At 38.6% G+C, this 19,313-nt stretch overlaps 1 protein-coding gene across 4 annotated transcripts in view; it reads left to right on the forward strand.

Moving 5' to 3' along the window:
• VPS8 (VPS8 subunit of CORVET complex) overlaps positions 1-19,313 on the forward strand; it is a 239,556-nt gene that overhangs the window by 47,906 nt on the left and 172,337 nt on the right. For all 4 annotated transcript variants that reach the window (XM_041002876.1, XM_041002875.1, XM_041002877.1 and 1 more), the window contains 7 exons: positions 4,041-4,121; positions 7,548-7,718; positions 11,650-11,724; positions 12,387-12,422; positions 13,938-14,028; positions 14,433-14,479; positions 15,822-15,911. In XM_041002876.1, the coding sequence (XP_040858810.1) occupies positions 4,041-4,121; positions 7,548-7,718; positions 11,650-11,724; positions 12,387-12,422; positions 13,938-14,028; positions 14,433-14,479; positions 15,822-15,911 (591 nt within the window). The remainder of the gene's footprint in view (positions 1-4,040; positions 4,122-7,547; positions 7,719-11,649; positions 11,725-12,386; positions 12,423-13,937; positions 14,029-14,432; positions 14,480-15,821; positions 15,912-19,313) is intronic.

Here is a 19,313-nt window from a genome sequence, read left to right on the forward strand (position 1 = left end):
TCAAGAAGCATTGAAAGAAATATAATATATAATTCGTTCCTAATATGGTTTAAAAGGCAAAAACAAAACAGTATACTCATTACTAATAGGGAGAAAAATTTAAGAAATGAACTTTGTGGTGAGAATCAAACGTTAAAGTAAATTCAGGGTACAGAGAAATTACTACATTCGAGAGAGGTCATGGGAGGTTTTACAAAGGATATTCAGGAAAAATTACAGGAAGTGAAGATAAGCATATTGTGGGAAATGAGATGAAGTCACAGAAGTAAGACTGTTCCTGTGTGATCTCTTCTTGAGTGTCCTAGCTCCTGAAGCAATTTGCTCACTGTCTACCTGGTTTCTCTAGCCAGAAACCTCAGTTACTCTTCTCCCATCATATCTGCTCTGTCTCTAAGTTCTGTTGACACTAGATCCACAATCCCCTAACTTTCTCCTTTTTTGTATCTTCTTTTGTTGTATCTCTATGTGAGTCACATTTCTTGCCTATGTGTTGCAGGCACATATTCTTACCAGTACCAGTGTTTTCTCATATGCTTTGTCTGGAAAGCTCTGTTTATCCTAGCCCATGATTCACATTGTCTTCACTGACTTCTTGAACTAAGTTATGCTTCCCTTCACATGACACCAGCTTGACTTTCTCCTTTGATAGCATTCAGCCAACTTTACTTGTATGATGTTTCTCTTCATTACTAAGGAAAAAAACTCCATAAATCTAGTGATCAACTCTGCTTACCTATTTCTAGCCACTAGAAGAGTATCTGTGTATATTAGATGGTTATTAAATATTAATAGAACAATGGGGAGAAACTTATGAAAAATAAATTGACTATTTGGAATGGACCTGGATTAGGATTAGAGCATGACAAACTGTGGTTTGTGGGCCCAACTGATGAACCACCTGTTTTGTAAGTGAAATTTTGTTGGGACACAGTCATGTCCATCTACATGACTGTTATTAATGACTACTCTCGATTAAAAGGTCTGGGTTGAGTAGGTATGACAGATGGTATTACTTGGTCTACAGACCCTAACATACTTACTGTGTATACCTGTATTAGTTTTCCATCAATATCATGGAATGCCTTAGGCTGGGCACTTTTATAAAGGAAAGAGATTTGTCTAGCTCACAGTTTCAGATGCTGAAGAGCATGGGACTAACATCTACTCAGCTCTAGGGAAGGTCCCCATGGCTGGATCTTACTGTGGATAACTTAGTGCCAGGAGTGCTGAGGCAGGAAGAGAACAGGATGCAAGACATGCAGTCTGAAAATGGGGAGATATCAACCTTGTGACCTGCTTCAAAGCCCCCCCCTCATAAAGGTCCCATCACTTAACAGTGCCAAACAAGCACGTGTCTATGCTTCTGACACGTGGACTTTTGTGTAACACACAGTTAAGCTATATCTGAACCATAAAAGGTCCTTTATGGAAAAAAAAAATTGCCAACCTCCAATATAAATTATACAGTAATGGACCTAGATTGACAATTGGGAAAAACACAAGATTTAAGGTAATAAAAGTGATAAAGAGATGATTAAAGTGATAGTTTTGTGAACTCATTCTAGAATCAGCAAAAACAATAACTTATAGAAGATAGCAGGGAAATTGAAGGTTTTTCTGTTTCTTTTTTTATCATTTATTTATTTGAAAAAGAGAGAGATCTTTCATCTTCTGGTGTGCTCCCCAGTTGGCCACAGTGGCCAGTGCTGGGCTGTGAAAAGCTGAAAAAAAACCAGGAGCCTGAGCTTCATCTGGGTCTACCACATGGGTACAGTGGCCCAGGCATTTGAGCCATCCTCCTTTGCTTTCCCAGGTACATTAGCGGGGAACTGGATTGGAAATGGAGCAGTTGGGACTCTAGCCAATGCCCATAGCCCTATGGGTTGCCTCCATCTCAAGTGATAGCTTTACTTACTACATCACAATACTGACCCCAGGTTTTTCCTCTCATAATAAAATAGATGTGATGTGTTTAAACAAAGATGGTTAGTTGCAATGATACTTTGAAGAAAAGGCATGATACTTTGAAGAAAAGACAAGACTTCTGGATCATGTTGGATCTCGAGGCTGGTGGACATGAATGAAAAATTATGTTTCTGACATTTTATTTTCCTTTTAAAGATTTATTTGTTGCAAAGTAAAGTTAGAGAGGGATATATAGGGGGTTGAGAACGATTGAAAGAGGTACTGATTGAGAGAGATTGACTTTCCATCCATTAGTTAATTCCCCAAATGATTGCAATGATAAGAACTGGTTCAGAGTAAAGCCAGGAGCCAAAAACTGTTTCTGGGTTTCCCATGCCAATGACAGGAACCCAATCACTTGAGCCATCTTTTGTTGCTTTCCCTGGCATTTTAATTATCAGGGAGCTGGGTAGAAGTGGAGCAGTCAGAGCAGGAATTGGTGCTCATATGAGATGCCAGCATTACAGGCAATGGCTTAGCCTACTGTTGTGCCATAATACTACTCTGATTTTGCATGTTAGAACCAAGAAATATTTGAAGGGAAATTGTGTTACGAGAAAAGACACTATTTTCTATTTTCATTTGGAAGTAGAAACACTATTTTCATTTGAAAATAGAAAAAGCAGAGACATGTTTGAGAGTGAAAGGAGAAGGCCCCTTGAAAATAAGCAGTTGAGTATGCCAGCAAGGGAGGGGTACAACCGAGCAGGGACCGGGCAGGCTAGGATGTTAGAGCATATGTTGGTGAAATGGTTTTATTTGGCAGAGACTTTAGAAAATCTTAGGGGAAAAGGTAATCTTTGATATTAGGTAATTTCAATTTGTGAAATATTTTCAACATATGCTGTATATAGGGCAATTTGGGCAGGCTTATTTTTGTTTTACAGATGGTAAAAGTCAATACATGATTGTTTCTGGTCATGTAGCTATAATAGTGGAAGTTAAACAGATGGATGTAAAGCCCAAGTTCAGTTTTCTTTTTAATATGATTACTTTTATTTGAAAGGCAGGTAGAGTTAGGAAAGGAGAGATAGAGAGATCTTTTATCTACTGGTTTACTCTCCAAATGGATGCAACAATCAGAGCCAGAGCCAGGAGAGTCCTCCAGGTCTTCCACATGGGTGCAGGGGCCCAAGGACTTGAGCCATCCCCCACTGCTTTCTCAGGCTGCAAGTGGAGAGCTGATTGGAAGTGGAGCCTCTGGGGTACAAACTGGTTCCCATATGGTATGCTGGTGCTTAGTGAGAATCTTAGTCTATTACACCTCAGTGAAGATTGGCCCACTTCATTTGCTTAAAGCAAGTTCCTTCTTGGGGAAGTGATTCAGTGACATCAAGGCAGGACTACTGGAAAGGCCCACATGAAGCGATTTCAGTTGTTTGTAAATGTGATGGGACCAGGAGCCAAGAGGAATGGGACTTCTGGAGAAAGCTGGGACACTTCCACTGATGGCAAGTGGCAACTGTGTAAGAAAGCCTGAGGGAATTGCATGTTGTGAATTTTAGGTGGTCAGATATGTTTTATGCTCTACCTTTCTTGTTCAGTGTTCTGTTACCTCAGAGCAAAAGTGGAGAAAGCAAAGTACAAAGGTGACTGAGGATTATACATTCCTCTGTGTATCATAATTAAAATATCTGCACTCAAGGTTTGGGAAATGGTGAGCTATAACACAGTATCATAGTTCAGAAGAGTCTAGTTTTTTAAAAGAACCACCGCCTTTTAAAGTTTTTCATTTGGTGAACTTTCTAAAATTTCATTGTACTGCATCAACAATCCCAACCCACACTTTAATTCCAGCTAAATCAATCACTAATGTGATGAAGTCAGATTGTTCTGAATCATGACAGTAAATAGTGTGGTACAGCATTTGCTAATACTAACACCTAGGTCACTAGCCAGGTATGCTTTGGATTTTGGTGCAAGTCATGGATTAAAATATTTTGTTTTCATTTATATCATGTCGGTATTTTTGGCTCACCCGCACTGAGTGGGAATCATTTTAGGTGGAATGTAATTATCTAAGAAAGCCCCTCAAACAGTAGCTGATACTTAGGTTGTTTTTCTTTTAACATCAGGTTAAAAGAGATGAGTCTGGAGCAATACATGTTACCAAGCAAAAGCATCTTCACCTGTACTATGACCTCATCAACTTCACTGTGAGTATACTCAGCATCCTCTGAATTTCATGTGATTATTTTGACTCCATCGTGTCTTAAAGCTGCTGGCATTTTTGCTATGAACAGTGACCCTTGGGATAATCCAAAATATGTGGGCAGAAGTGAAGTCCAGCTTATGTGTTTGTGATGCAATGCAATCATTCTTTTTTTTCCCCTTATATCCTGCTGAATATTAGCAGGATCAGGAGGTCGTCTTAGTGTTTAGGGTAGTTTGGGTTCAGAAAAGCAGGTGGATTTTTTTCAAGATATTTGCTAAGTACATTTCTAAGTATATTTTTGTATTTCTGAGCTTAATAATTCATTTAGGAGCTTGTGTCACTTATTCTCTTCCAATGACTAAAAATTTTATACAATTCTCTCTACCACACATTTCAGTCCTGAGAAAATAGTTTTTTGTACCAAAAATTTTTTAACTTGTGTGTTAATTTTGAGAATAGTGTAATTATAATAGAAATTGATCTCTAGTGTTAATGCATTTAGTATATCCTTACATAATATTGAGTAAACCATACTTGATTATAAGCAACCCTAAACATAAGAGAATGCCTCATTTTTTTTTCTCAATAAAAATATTATAAAAAACGATCTTTCCCCAACTGATTTACATATAATTTTTCAGGATGCAAATGAACTAGATCTTTTCTTTATGATATATGGTTTTTTGGGCAGATATTCGATGTCATGGTTAAGATGCTCCTTGGGATATGCATATCCCATATTACAGTACTTGGGCTTAAGTACTTGACTGCTTCTCATTCCAGCTTCCTTCTTATTTATTTGTACCCTGGGAGGCAGCAGATGATGGTTGAGTACTGCATCCCTGCTACTCATGTGTGAGACCAAGACTGAATTCCTGTACCTGGCTTCTGCCTGGGTCATTCTGGTTCGGTCAAGGCTGTTGTGGACATTTGGAGGGTAAACCAGGAGATGGGAGATCTCTATATCCATTTGTATCTCTCCTTATGCCTCTCAAATAAATAAAAAAATATATATTCTTAAATGCAGTATACAACTAAGTTAATCATATATTTTTTAATAGTTTGAAGGGAGGATTTTTAAAAACGATTATTTTTATTGGAAAGAATGAGATATAGAGAGAATGAGAGAGAGAGAGAGAGAGAGAGAGAGAGAGAGATTTTTCATCCGCTGTTTCACTCCCCAAATGGGTGTAACATCCAGAGCAAGGCTGATCTGAAACAGGAAGCCAGGAGCTTCTTCCAGGTCTCCCACATGCATACTGGGACGATTCTCTGCTGCTTTCCCAGGCCACAAACAGGGAGCTAGATCAAAAGTGAAGCAACCAAGACTCGAATCAGCACTCATATGGAATGCTGGCACCACAGGCAGAATATTAGCTTGCTATGCCACAGTGCCAGCCCCAGTAAATCATATCCTAAAATTTATTTATTTGAGAGAGCACAAGAAATAGATAATGAACGAAAGAGTCCTTTTCTGCTATTTCACTCCCCAAAAGCCTGCAACAGAAGCTGGGACCTGGAAACTCAATCCAGGCCTCCTTCCTGCATGTTAACAAGAAGTTGTAATTGTTGCAGGACACAACTGGATCAGAGATCCTTGTTTTCACACCAGAAAAGAATTTCAGGTGTGAACCAGAAAGTAACAGTGTCGGTGTTAGTGAAGTTCACTTGCAAGACTGTACCTCGCAGATCAGACCAGCATTTTAGGAAAGAACTAAGAGCCCAGTCTGCCTTTCAGAATGCGGTTTTTATAGATGGGGATTGTGGGTGGAGAGCTGCTTGAATATGGAATTAGAAATTCCTTCTAGGATCTTATCGTCACATTGGTGGATCTAATATCTCCCCTGGCACAGAATGGGGAATATTCCCTTAAGCTGCCCCCCAGGGGAGGGCTGGGACCCATCTAAGGTGTGGGCATAGGCAAGATTTGAGTACAGCTGCATTTGAGACTTCCACGCATGCTCCTACTGTTGTTTTCTTCATTCAACTACAGGATATTCTTGCTTTGTTCTTTAACCCTCTCACATCCATAAGCTAATGTCTATCTTCCTGCTTAGCAGAATCAGCAGGGGAGTGGGACTCAAGCCTAGGCGCTCAGATGTGGACTGCTGTGCCAGTAGTCCACTGCACACACTGCATTTTAAACTCAGCTCTAGACTGTTTGTGTAGAAATTGTTTTTATGTCCACATTTCATGAAAATAATTTTGTTAAACATTTTTTATACAAAATTATTAAAAAATTCATTCTTTTAAAAACTATAGCAGTATTTATGAAAAAATTCAGAGGATACAAAGTCGTAGAAATAACGAACTTCTGTAATTTTTAGGGAGATTTAAGAAAAATAATTTGTTTATTGTTTGTAAGGCATAATGACAGAGAGAGATAGAAAAAAAACCTTCCATCTGCTAGTTCAATCTCCAAGTGTTTGCATCAGACAGGCTCAGCTGGCTGGAACTGGCAGGGCCTGGGAACTCCATCCAGACCTTCCATATGGATGACAGGTACCCAAGTCCTGCCTTCCCCTAAATCTGGACTTGTAAGCGGAGTAGCTGAAACTCTAACTGGCACTTTGATGACAGACGTAGGTGTCCCAAAGTTGCAGCTTAACCCGCTTGCCACAGCACACACTTTTCTAAAGAGATTTGGAAGAAAATACAGTTTTAAAGTAGAGTAGCTTCCATTTTAATTGCATATTGTTTTGTTTGGTGTTAACCATTGTCCTTTGACCAGTTAGGGCTATAAGGCTTAATTTGCATTTTGACTTCCTAATAATCATAAAATGAGAAATGGAAAGTTTGTCACTATGCTGAAGTCATCTGTACCAATGCACCTTAAAATTTTGGGGGGGTATGAGTCTTCTTTTCACTATGAAAATGCTATTTAACATCATCAAATTTGGGGCTGGCATGGTGGCATAGTGGTTAGGGTCCTCGCTTTGCATGTGCCAGGATCCCATATGGTTGCCAGTTCTGATCCGGGCGGCCCTGCTTCCCACCCAGCTCCCTGCTTGTGGCTTAGGACAGCAGTCGAGGACGGCCCAAATCCTTGGGACCCTGCACCCGCGTGGGAGACCCAGAAGGAAGCTCCTGGCTCCTGGCTTCAGATTGGCTCAGCTCCAGCCATTGTGGTCACTTGGAGAGTGAACCATTGGACGAAGATCTTCCTCTCTGTCTCTCCTCCTCCTCTCTGTATATCCACCTTTCCAATAAAAATAAATAAATAAATCTTTCAAAAAACAAATTCAGTACTGTGTTGTACACCTGCTCTTCTCTGGGCTGTCAGTTGAGCCTTTATCACCGAGTTACCATGTAAATTGCATAATGGGTAAGAGCCTGCAAGTAATTTAACCGTATGACTAAGCCTTTTTCTTGTCTCAAATGATGAGATGGTCTGAGCCTCACTCTTGTGTTTTTGTTTGAATTGCAGTGGATAAACTCACGAACGATAGTGCTGTTAGACAGTGTGGAGAAGTTGCATGTGATTGATAGACAGACGCAAGAGGAACTGGAAACAGTAGAGATCTCAGAAGTTCAGCTGGTCTATAATAGCAGCCATTTCAAATCATTGGCCACAGGAGGAAATGTTAGCCAGGCCCTGGTAAGCATACTTAACATCTTGACAATGCTTCAATAACCTCGGTGTTCTGTGTTGGTTTTCATTTTAGAAATAGGAACTCTGGGGAGTTATTATTCTGTGTTTAAGTCATATGATTAAAGTGGGTGTGCATGTGTTTGTAAATTTGTGTTTGAGAATTTGGTGTGTGTTAAGTAGAATAATTTTATTTAAATGTAACCTGGGATAGGTTGAGGTTAACATACTGCAGACTGTACAGCAGTCATTTAGAAAGAAGTAACAGATAAGTCAGTAGTAGTGACAAAATGGAATGCCAGAAATACTTTAAAGAAATGTAAAAGGACAGTACAGGTGGGAAAAAGTATTATAATTGATATAAACTGAACCATAATCAATAATGACAGAGAATAGAAGTGGTCCTAAACATTTCAAGTAGAAGGAGAGATAATTGGTTTTGAGAAAATAAGAACCAACTATATGCTGTGTCTAGTAATTGTACATTAAGTCTGCACTCCTTTTTTCAATAGTAGATTTATTTATTTTTATTGGAAAAGCAGATGTACAGAGAAAAGAAGAGAAAGAAAGCTCTTCCGACCACTGGTTCACTCCCCAAGTGGCCACAATGGCTGGAGCTAAACTGATCTGGAGCTAGGAGCCTCCCTTGGTTCTCCTATGCAGGCTCAGGATCCCGAGGCCTGGGATCATCCTCCACTGCTTTCCCAGGCCACAAGTAGGGAGCCGTCGGGACTCGAACTGGCACCCATATGGGATCCCAGAGCATGCAAGATGAGGGCTTTAGCCATTAGGCTACTGCGCTGGGCCCAAGTCTGTATGTCACACCTGTAACAACATAGATAAACTAAAAGAATGGAAAAAGACATGCCATTCAAACACTGATCATGAGAATGACTATGTTACTATCAGGCTAAGTAGATTTCAGAGTAAGAAATATTGTCAGAGATAAAAAGAAATTTTAAAAATGAGAGAAGGAGGTTAGTTCATCAAGCCCACAGTCTTAAACATTCTAGTGTCCAGGGACAGAAGTATGAAGAACAGAAAACTCAAGCAGCCAAATCCATAATTGTAGTTGAAAATGAAAGCTCCTCCGCTAGTAATTAGTAAGTAGACAGAAAATCATGGAGTTTATAGAAAACTTGAACACAGTTTGACCACTGTGGCCTCACTGACAAAAGACTCTGCCCAACAAAAACAAATTGCAGATTTTTTCCCAACATGCATGTGGAGAATTCACCAACATGGAGTATATTCTAGGCATAAAATAAATTAAACAATTGGAAGAGATTAGAATCATTAGTATTTAAATCTGGAGAAAACCAAAATATTTGGAAATTAATCAGCATTTTTGTAAATAGCCCCTGGGTCAAAGAAGAAATTCCAAAGGAAAATAGAAACTATTTTGAGCTGATTGAAAATAAAGCATGTAAAAACTTTGTGGTCTATAATTAAATCATTTTCTGACTTTAATGTGTAGCATTTGATGCTTATGTTGCAAAAGAAGAAAGATATTAAATCAATGATTTAGGTTTCTGCATCAGTTAAGGAAATAGGAAGGGCACAATACGCTTGAATTAGATTAAAGGAAGAAATAACAATGAATACAAATCAATTAAATAGAAAACAGACAAATGATCGAGAAGAATCAAACAAAAGGCAAATCTTAGAAAGGTGAATAAAATTACTAGCTCTGAAGTGAGACAGATGAGAAAGAGAGAAGCTGTAATTACAAAAAAAAAAAAAAGCCTTGAAAGTAGTAATGTCACTCCCTAGAACAACCTCTAGATTCTATTTGTATTGGACGGTAATATTAACAGCTTTATAGTGATAAATTTAGGAACCTCAGAAGAAATTAAAACATTATTTGAAAGGTATAGATGACCAAAGCTGATTCAAGAAGAAATAGAAAATCCACATGGCCATTATGTTTATGTAAGAATTAACTTATGTTAAAATTATCCTACAAAGATACTCCAATTTTATGCAAAAATCTTTTAGAAAAGAGAGATGGGAATACTTAATCTATGAGGCTATTTACCCTGATATATCAGAAGCAGACATTATAAAAAAGAACACTATAGATCATTAGGCTCATGAGCTTAGAGGAAAACAATTTTTTTAAGATTGATTTATTTTTATTACAAATTCAGATATACAGAGAGGAGGAGAGACAGAGAGGAAGATCTTCTGTCTGATTATTCATTCCCCAAGTGGTTACAGTTGCCAGAGCTGAGCCTGTCCGAAGCCAGGTCTCCCATGGGAGTGCAGGGTCCCAAAGCTTTGTGCTGTCCTTGACTGTTTTCCCAGGCCAGAAGCAGGGAACTGGATGATAAAAAGGGCCCTGGCACACGAATCAGCGCCCATATGGGATCCCTGTGCAAGCAAGGTGATGACCTAGGGTACCTTACCGGGCCTAGAAACAAACATTTTAGCAAAATGTTAGTGAATAAAAACCAGCAATGTATAAAAAGAGCAATAAATTATCATTAAATGGTGTAATGCAAGGCTACTCTATCATTTAAAAATCAGTTACTTGCCATGTCAGTAGAGGCAGAAAAATGGTAAAATTAAATGTCCGTTTCCAATCAAATCCCTCAACAAATTAGGATAAGGGGAATTTCTTGAACCTTAGAATTGAGAACATCTACAGAAATACTACAGCCAACATGCTTGAAGTACTGCTGCAGAAACAAAAACAAAGCAATACTAAAATCAAAATGAAACAGAAAATTCTGAATTTGATCAAGTTTCCTCTGGAGAAAACACAGAATAGAGAGGAACACATTAAACTATTCTGTGAGGATGCAGTCAGAAAAATCCAAATAGTGGGAAATAATAGAATAAATGCTTCAGCTCTCAGCGAGTACATGGGGGGAATTAAGGACTGAGAGACGGATATGAGGCCACCAGGAAGCATTCAAGCAGCTCCAGTGTGTTGGCCTTGCTTGGATCTGATTTCCACCATCAAGTGTGGGAAAACCCACCAACTGAAACCATAGGGGTGCCTGACGGTTATGAGACAATTTGAAATCTAAACAGTGAATATTTGATATTAAGGATTAGTAGTTAACCACAGTCCCAATAATGTGTTTTTAAAAGTTATGTTAAGAAGGACTTTAAAAACGAATTGGATAATAAAAATTAAATATTCATAATTTGAAATTTCTTTCAAAATTATACCATGAAATGGGGTTGGTGGAAATATAGGTAAGACAGAATTGGTGATCGTTAATAAAGTCGATAGATGGATACACTATGAACTAAATTATATTACTTTTCCACTGTCAATGAGAGTTTAAAATTCCTGTAATGAGAAGTTAAGAAAAGTTATCATAGTTATATTATTACATAGACATTTACAAATATTAAAGTATCTAAATATCACAGAAACTGTGCAACGGTTTTCAGAGATGAGTAGCTGAATGTGAAAGGTTTGACATTTGTTCAGTGTCAGATCCAACAAGTGGCAAAGTCAAAGCTTGTGACCCAGGTTGGTCAGTGAGTGTCTTTTCTGTCTTCTGGCTGTGCTGACTCACATGTGCTGTGCGGCTCCCATCTTCCTGCCTCCTCGGTGTTATCTGTTGATATGTATTCCAAAGAATATGAAAGGTGCTCTTTCCAATCCATCTTATTCTTTGCCAGAAGCAATGATCTGCCTGTCATCCAGTGTGGGAGAAGTTGCAACAGTCTTCCTGTAGTTTTGGAAGTTGTCATATATCCTGCCTTTTCCACATTATTCTGAAATGTACAAAGTCTATATATTGCAAGCAGGCAATTATTTCAAGAACTCTGTCTTTTCTGTCACTTCCATTGTATTTGATTGACATTTTCCCTCCAGTTTTAGGATGGAACCACATTAAAATATTGTCTCTATACTTGATAATTGTAAAACTTTTTAGACTTTAAACGTGTCTATTTTTACCTATTTATTTTCCTGTAGGCCTTGGTTGGAGAGAAGGCTTGCTATCAATCCATCAGTAGCCACGGTGGTCAGATCTTTTATCTGGGAACAAAAGTAAGCTCCTTTACTGTGTGATTTGGCATCTGTATGTATCAAGGGAGTTAGAAACTAAAGGAAATTGCCAGGGAAGAGGATAGCATGTTACAGGATGAGCACTGAGTAGCAGTGGCCCAAACTTTTTCCCATTAGGTAGTCATGATTTTTGGTCGATTTGTTTCCTCTACTTTTAGACTTACTTTTGTCTCCTGCTAGCTAACAAGATGTGTATTTTATTTTCTCAGGAGCATGCTTTTATAACCTTTGTTTCCACTTACATTTTCATGATCAGGAAGATACTTCATCAGGTGCATTTTCTGTGTAATCCCAACAACCTTTAGCTTACATCGGTGTAGTATACATTACAGTGCACTGAGGCTTTTGTCTTAGAACAGACTCACTGGAATAGGAATTTTTTGAATGTCAATTTGTTTCTTTGCTGTATCTTTTAAGCTTAATGTGGAGGAACATTATTTATTATTAAAACTCCACCAAAATATTTATTTACTCATTAGTTTGGATCCTTGAACACCTTTTGCTAAGTTTTAAGCTATGTATCTAATTGTAGAATGAAGTGTTTTTGCTTAGGTATGAAATACAGTGTGGAACTGGGACAAATGTGTCTTCCAGCCAAGTCTGGAAACAGCACTTATTTTGTTTTCCTTTTCTTCATTTTCAAGTCTGTTTACGTGATGATGCTGAGAAGCTGGAGAGAGGTGAGCTCACATAATTTTATACGCAAGAGTTACTGAACTGATAACTGCTTTTTTCCCTTTAACTTGAGAGAGAGAAGAAGAAAGAGATTGATTGATTGATTGTTTGACTGATGGATTGATTGAAGTGGGGTGGGGGAAGAGAGTGAGAGCATATTCTCTCCTGCTAGTTTAGTTCTAGAATATCAGCAGTGGCTGAGACTGTACCAGCAGCGGCTGGGAATTCAATCTAGGTTTCTCGTGGGGTGACAGAAACCTAAATACTTGAGTCATCACCACTGCCTCCTAGAATCTGCCTTAGTGGGAAGCTGGAGTCAAGAGTTGGAGCTGTGTATCCAGCCCAGGTGTTCAATATGGGATACACGAATCTTAACAGACATCTTGGCCACCAAACTAAACACTTGTTCCTGATAGCTTCTGAACATTTCTGTGTCAACTTTGCAGAATATTTGGATTTATGCTTCTTAATGTCAAAAGTGTACTCCAAAACCATCGTAACACTTAGAAGTTTTTGTTTTGTTTTTAAGATTTGGTTTTATTTTTTGAAAGACTTGCAGAGAGGTCAGGAGAGAAAGAATCTTCCATCTCCTGGTTTACTTCCCAAATGGCCACAATGGGTGCAAGGATCCAAGTATTTTGGGCATCTTCTGCTGCTTTCCCAGGCGCATTAGGAGAGAGCTGGATCGAAGTAGAGCAGCTGGGACATGAACCAGCACCCAATGTGGAATGAAAGCACCGCAGGTTGCATCTTCACTTTCTGTGTCACACCACTGGCTCCCACACTTAGGAACCTGATTTACTGAAACTTTATAAATTATAATTAGGTTGGCTACATATATCAGAAAATGTAAAATAACAGTAACTTTACAAGATATATTTCTCATGTAAAAACTATCTAGGTACAGGTACATGGCCAGTATGGGAACTCCATGGTCCTAACTATGCTGCCAATTCTATTGTCTCTGTGTTTGAATTCTAGCTTCAAGATTGTATGTTTAGTGGTTCAGTGTGATTGTTAAAGCTTCCCCTTTGACATCCCATTCCAGGAAAGTGAAAAGTGAAAATAAAGACCAGTTTTTGCTTTCTTAAAATGACATCTCAGAAGTAACAGACAACATTTCCACTTACTTATCTTTGACAGTTGTCATGTTGCCCCAGATGACTACAAAGGAGACTTATAAATGTCCTTTAGCTGATGTACTGCTATCTGAAGTAGAGTTTGCTACTGACGAGGAAGTGGTGAATGGATGCTGTGATAAGCAGCTAGCCATTTCTGCTGCTGTAACATTCTAGCTGTTTCCATTTGTTCTGTGCAGGGTGTGGGGCAGTCTCTGCTTCCCTGAATAATCATTGTACCAGTGCTTTCATTAATTACTTAGAAACAAGCCATTTACTTAAATGTTGAGGTAATTTTAGTGACTAAACATCAACTTCTGGAAAGATACTAGGTGAAGTAGAAATTTGGAATGGCAATTGATCAGACTGAAAGATCTGGCTGCTCTTGTTTCTTCCTTTCAGAGAGTGGATCATCTTCTGAAACAGGATTGTCTCACAGAGGCCTTGGCTCTTGCATGGTCTTTCCATGAGGGGAAAGCAAAAGCAGTAGTAGGTAAGCAGACAGATTCCTGGCATGGCACACAGTGTCTTTTCTAGAGTAGAAGGAATGAATCATTCTGTCCACGCATCGGAGATTTTAACAGAGTAGTCAAATGTTGCATAAGTGAGAAATTATTAAACGTCACAGACCTCAGTACTGAAGGCTAGTGACCAATAAAGGGTATGAAAACGTCATTTTAAAGATTCTTTCATAAAGAAAATTTACTGTGGGAACAACAAGCAAGTAGATTGATAACTTGCCTGGGCCAGCAAATAGGCGTTCCTGTCATGGCATATTATCCAGCATTTTGCTTTTCCAAATCTCTTGTCAGCACAGGGTTCGAGAAGATGAGAATAGCTGCACTCCTGGAGGGGAGGAGTCACATTAGTTTCATGTTGGGTTTTGCTTCTCTGCAGGATTATCGGGAGATGCCAGCAAGCGAAAGGCTGTTGTGGCAGATCGGGTAAGTATTTCGATAGGATCTTTACTTCAGGACACTACAGTTTTGCCATTGGCATTTGCTGGTATCTTTGAATGTGTTTGGATAAGTGACTGAAATCAAGGAGAGAGTGTCAGAAAACAAGCCAGGTTGTTCCCTGATGTCACATTTAATGCTTTCAGGGTTTCTTACCACCTTCTTCCCCTGCCCCCTTGCCCACTGTCTTAAACATGCTCAAATAGTAAAAAGAGACATCACAAAGGAGAATGCTATTTTTTTTACTTAATTACAGCTCACAGAAAGTTGATGTTTTAGTTTTTAAGAACCTATTAATAATTATGAAAGACATTCTACAGTATGTGCAAATGTTTGTGTTGCCTGGCTATAGCAAAAAAGCCCAGTGCTTTAGTATTAATATAAGTATTAATACTAAAAATAATACTATATATAATATAAATGTTTATATTAATGTAAGTATTAATATAAATCAACATTCATGTAATTAGTTTAATGCTTGCTATTATCCTTTTATTTTTGACATAGGTCTAGATAAATTTTTTTACTAGAGAGTCCCCCCTCATTCTGTATTTACAAAGATGTATTTGTTTATTTATTTGAAAGACAGAGAAGAAAAGGGAACTCTATATGCTGGCTCACTCCCCAAAGGGCCACAGCAGCTGAGGCTAGGCAGGCCGAAGCCAGGAGCCTGGAACTCCACCAGGGTTCCCCAGGGGGGTGGGTGGTAGGAGCCCAGGCACTTGGAACGTGTGCTGCTGCCTTCTCAGCCACACTAGCAGGGAGCTCACTTGGAAATGGAGCAGCCAGGACTCAAACTGGCATTCATACGGCATACAGGCATCATAATTTACATCACAACGCCTGCCCCAGATCCACCTCCTCTATTTTTTTTTTAATATAGATGTATTTGTAAAAAAATATATATATATTCTGAATTAGTAGAAACATTTAGAAAACCTGAATGGAAATGATTATTGCTGATGCTCGTGAGTGATTTGTTTATGTGTCCTCTTTGGGGAAAAATTCCTGTAGTAGAGGATTACTGAGGAGCTTAGCTGCAGTTTCTCATTTCCTGAGCAAAATAGGTATTACTGAGGTCTAGGATATGGAGATATGTTTTAGCAAAGCTGAGCAAATTGGTACTGCCCTGTGGCTGACAGAAATTAGACCAGGTTTTTTTTTTTTTTTTTAAGCTGAGGAATAATGAAATTACATTTTAAATTAAATTTTTAATATGATAGCAAAACCCAATTCCATATTCTTTAGGAGGATTACATATATTAACTTTTGAAAAACTTTAGAGATGGCCATATATCTTAGTTTCTATGTGAGACTGCTTCTCTTGCAGATGGTGGAAATCCTGTTCCATTATGCAGATCGAGCGCTGAAGAAGTGCCCAGACCAGGGGAAAATCCAAGTGATGGAACAGCATTTTCAGGTACTCCTTTGCATGGGCTCCTGGTAGGCCATGCTTTCGATAGCTCTTATGTTCCTCATTTCTGTTACTTGAGATTTTGAATTCTTAACCACTTGCGCCACCGTGCTGGGCTTTGCATTTTTTGATTATTCAGAGCTTAATTTCAGGGCTTGTAGAATGTTCTTAATGATTAGAGTTTTAAAGTAATGGTTTCACAGTTAAATGGGAACAGATGAGTATAATGTCATGAAGCATTACCTTGCTCTTGCCTGTTTAGTCCTTTGTGGAAGGACAGGATATGTGTGTGTGTGTGTGTGTGTGTGTGTGTGTGTGTGTGTGTGTGTGTGTGTGCGCACACCTGTAAAATGACACCTTATGGTGGCTGACATCTTGCTGATGACTGACATTTATGTTGGCTGGGTTACTTAGAGAAGAGGTGTATTTCCAATGTTTAAATTTAGTTCACCTTGAAGCACCTGTGACTCAAGAATAGATCAGTTATATAAAAAAAAAGATGCATAGAATATGCTCATGAAAGACCTTTCCTTTTCCTTATAACTTTGTGAGAATGAAAGCCAAGGGCTGATTTATTATGTGAGTTTACTGTTTGCTGTGACCTCTGGTTATATTCTTCTCTTTCCCTTCCTTATAGTTACTTCCTATTCCCCTACTGCCTTTTTTTTTTTTAACAAGTATTTGAGTGTCTAACACAGGGATCAACAAACTTTTTCTCAAAGAACCAGATGGTGAGATTTAGGCTTAATGGACTGCAAATAGTCTGTTATTCTTTGCTTTGTTTTCTTCCCCACTGCTTCTCTCCTTCTCCCATGACATTTTCTTCTTAAAATTGCAAAATTCATTCTTACTTGTGAATCGTAAAGAAACAGACCATGGCCAAGGTTATGGTCTAAAGTGTGCATTCTCTGATCTAACATATACTGGGCACCAAGCAGTAATGGGTAAAATAGATACAATCTTTGCTATTTTGAAGTTTGCAGTCTGTTTTATGTTCATATTAATAGAAATATTTAGGAGAAATTTAGGGCTTCTGAAGTTCTGACGAGCAGACGTGAATCCTGTCTTTTCATAGCTTTATGCAACGCTCATAACTTTGGAAGATAAGCATAGATAAGGTGGCTACGAGTTGGATGGTATCAGAGGAGCTGTGCTGTTTGATGCTGAACTAGTGAGCTTCTCGTGGTGTCACTTTCATGACTCACTGGCAGCAGGTTTGTAAAATCTATCACTAAAGAAGACATGAGCCAAGACAAAAGTATGAGGATAAGCAACTTGGGGTGGGGAGAGCATAAGGCAGAAAGAAAGCATTTGAGAAGGTATTCTGGAATAAAACTCCAGGGAACAGGTTGTATATTACTTGTGTATCAAGAAAACTTAATATTTTAACAGGAACATACCCTATCATCAAGAAATAGAAGGATGATATTCATGAAAGAATTCTAGACATTAGAAGGTATTCTTGGTTTTAAAAAAAAAATCCAGTAGGGAAAGCTAGGAGGGAAAGATGGAGTACCATACATATAAACCCAGAGTGGGGGGAGAGACAGAGAGGGAGAAGGGAGGGAAGAGAAATATAGAAACCATCACACTGGGGGAAAAGATAAGAGAGGGTTCCTTTCTAAAAGAATATAATTGAAATGATATTGTTTTTTTAGGTTGGTATTATAACATTTATTAAAATAATTCTGTGAGTTAATAGAAACAACAAGGAACCAGAGAATTAAAATGCAAGCCATTAAAACCCGAGAAAAACCCAAAAGTGTCTTAATATTTTCATTCATTAGCTAATTAAAAGGTCAAGAAAAACAAGACATCCCACATAATAAAGTAGTACAAAAACAACTGGCTATTTTCAGTTCTCAAAATTGTGGATTTTGGATTTTGTTTCCTTTTCTCAATCAAGAAAAATATTCTCTTTTCAATATTGTATAACATACATATAAAACAAGATAGAACATACATTATAAACTTATAACAGTGGTTGTAAATACATTATTTTGCATGTTTCTCATAGGCAACAGGTTAGTTATGGTACATATAGAATGAAACTACTAAGATAATAAAGAATAGATAAAACTACATTTCAGCTGTATGGCAACAGTCAAGTGACACTCCCATCTACCCACACTAAAAAATTACATAATGGTGACAGAAAAAATGTCTTAAAAACTACATATTTTAATCAGAAATAAAAGAATAAAACTGAGGACTAAAGCATTCAGATATATGCTTTTTTCTGTTGATTGAAAATTTTGTCAACTAGATTTTCAAAAGTTTGTACAAAACCAGCTTTACTTGTAAATGTCACACATTCCTTCCTTCCTTCTTTCCCCTCAAATGATGTTCTGATGGAGAAGTCGTGTGAAGAATTTCAGGATGGCAGCAGCTGTCCCTGATGGTCCCCATACGGCTTACAGAGCTAGAGTGAAACTATTGAAATAATAGGACCTGAACATCTGGATACCTGTTAGTAGCTTCATTCTTCTGAAATTATCTTCAGATAAAATTTTTGATTCATTAGTGAATTAGTATCATAGTAGGTAAAGCAAACAATGGAGGGAGCTATTATTCTGGATAAAATTTTTGCCAATGACTGGAGAAGCGGGGGATTATATTAGCAGTGGCATACTGAGCATGAATGTCTGCAAATCATTGATGATGTACAAATACTGAGAAAGGCATGCAAGAAAAAGTGTGTGCCAGGAGGATCATGTACGCAGAAGACTGTCAGAAAGAAATGCTGTTATCCAGATTGTGCCTACTGAAGTACTAAGTGGTACAAAAAGGGTTTTTTTTTTAATTTATTTTTTATTATTTTTTATTGGAAAGGCGGATATACAGAGAGGAGAGACAGAGAGGAAGATCTTCCGTCCGATGATTCACTCCCCAAGTGAGCGCAACGGTCGATGCTATGCCGATCCGAAGCCAGGAGCCTCTTCCTGGTCTCCCAGTCTCCCACGCGGGTACAGGGTCCCAAAGCTTTGGGCTGTCCTCAACTGCTTTCCTGGGCCACAGGCAGGGAGCTGGAAGGGAAGCGGGGCTGCCGGGATAGAACCAGCGCCCATATGGGATCCCGGGCGTGCAAGGCAAGGACCTTAACCACTGCGCCATCGCGCCAGGCCCTCCAAAAAGGGGTTTTAAACAAGGATTCACAGAGCATAGGCTATCCTCATATGTGCCAAGTAAAGTGTGAGCAGGAACATTCATTTCCATTTAGTTCTCACAGCAGTCCCCTGAAGGATTTTTAGACGAAGAAGCTTAGAAGAGAATAACCGACTTCCCCAGGTAGCACTGCTGGGGAGCACTCAAGCCAAGACTCAAATAGAAGTCTGCTGGCTTCAAAGCCCACCTCTTACCTGACCATTATTCATGCTGTTATTGTCAAGAGCTAGTGCAGGGAAAAGA

The sequence above is a fragment of the Ochotona curzoniae genome, unplaced genomic scaffold (assembly GCF_017591425.1).
Source record: "Ochotona curzoniae isolate NIBS_2020 unplaced genomic scaffold, NIBS_Ocur_1.0 scaffold_2587, whole genome shotgun sequence".
NCBI classification, from domain to species: domain Eukaryota; kingdom Metazoa; phylum Chordata; class Mammalia; order Lagomorpha; family Ochotonidae; genus Ochotona; species Ochotona curzoniae.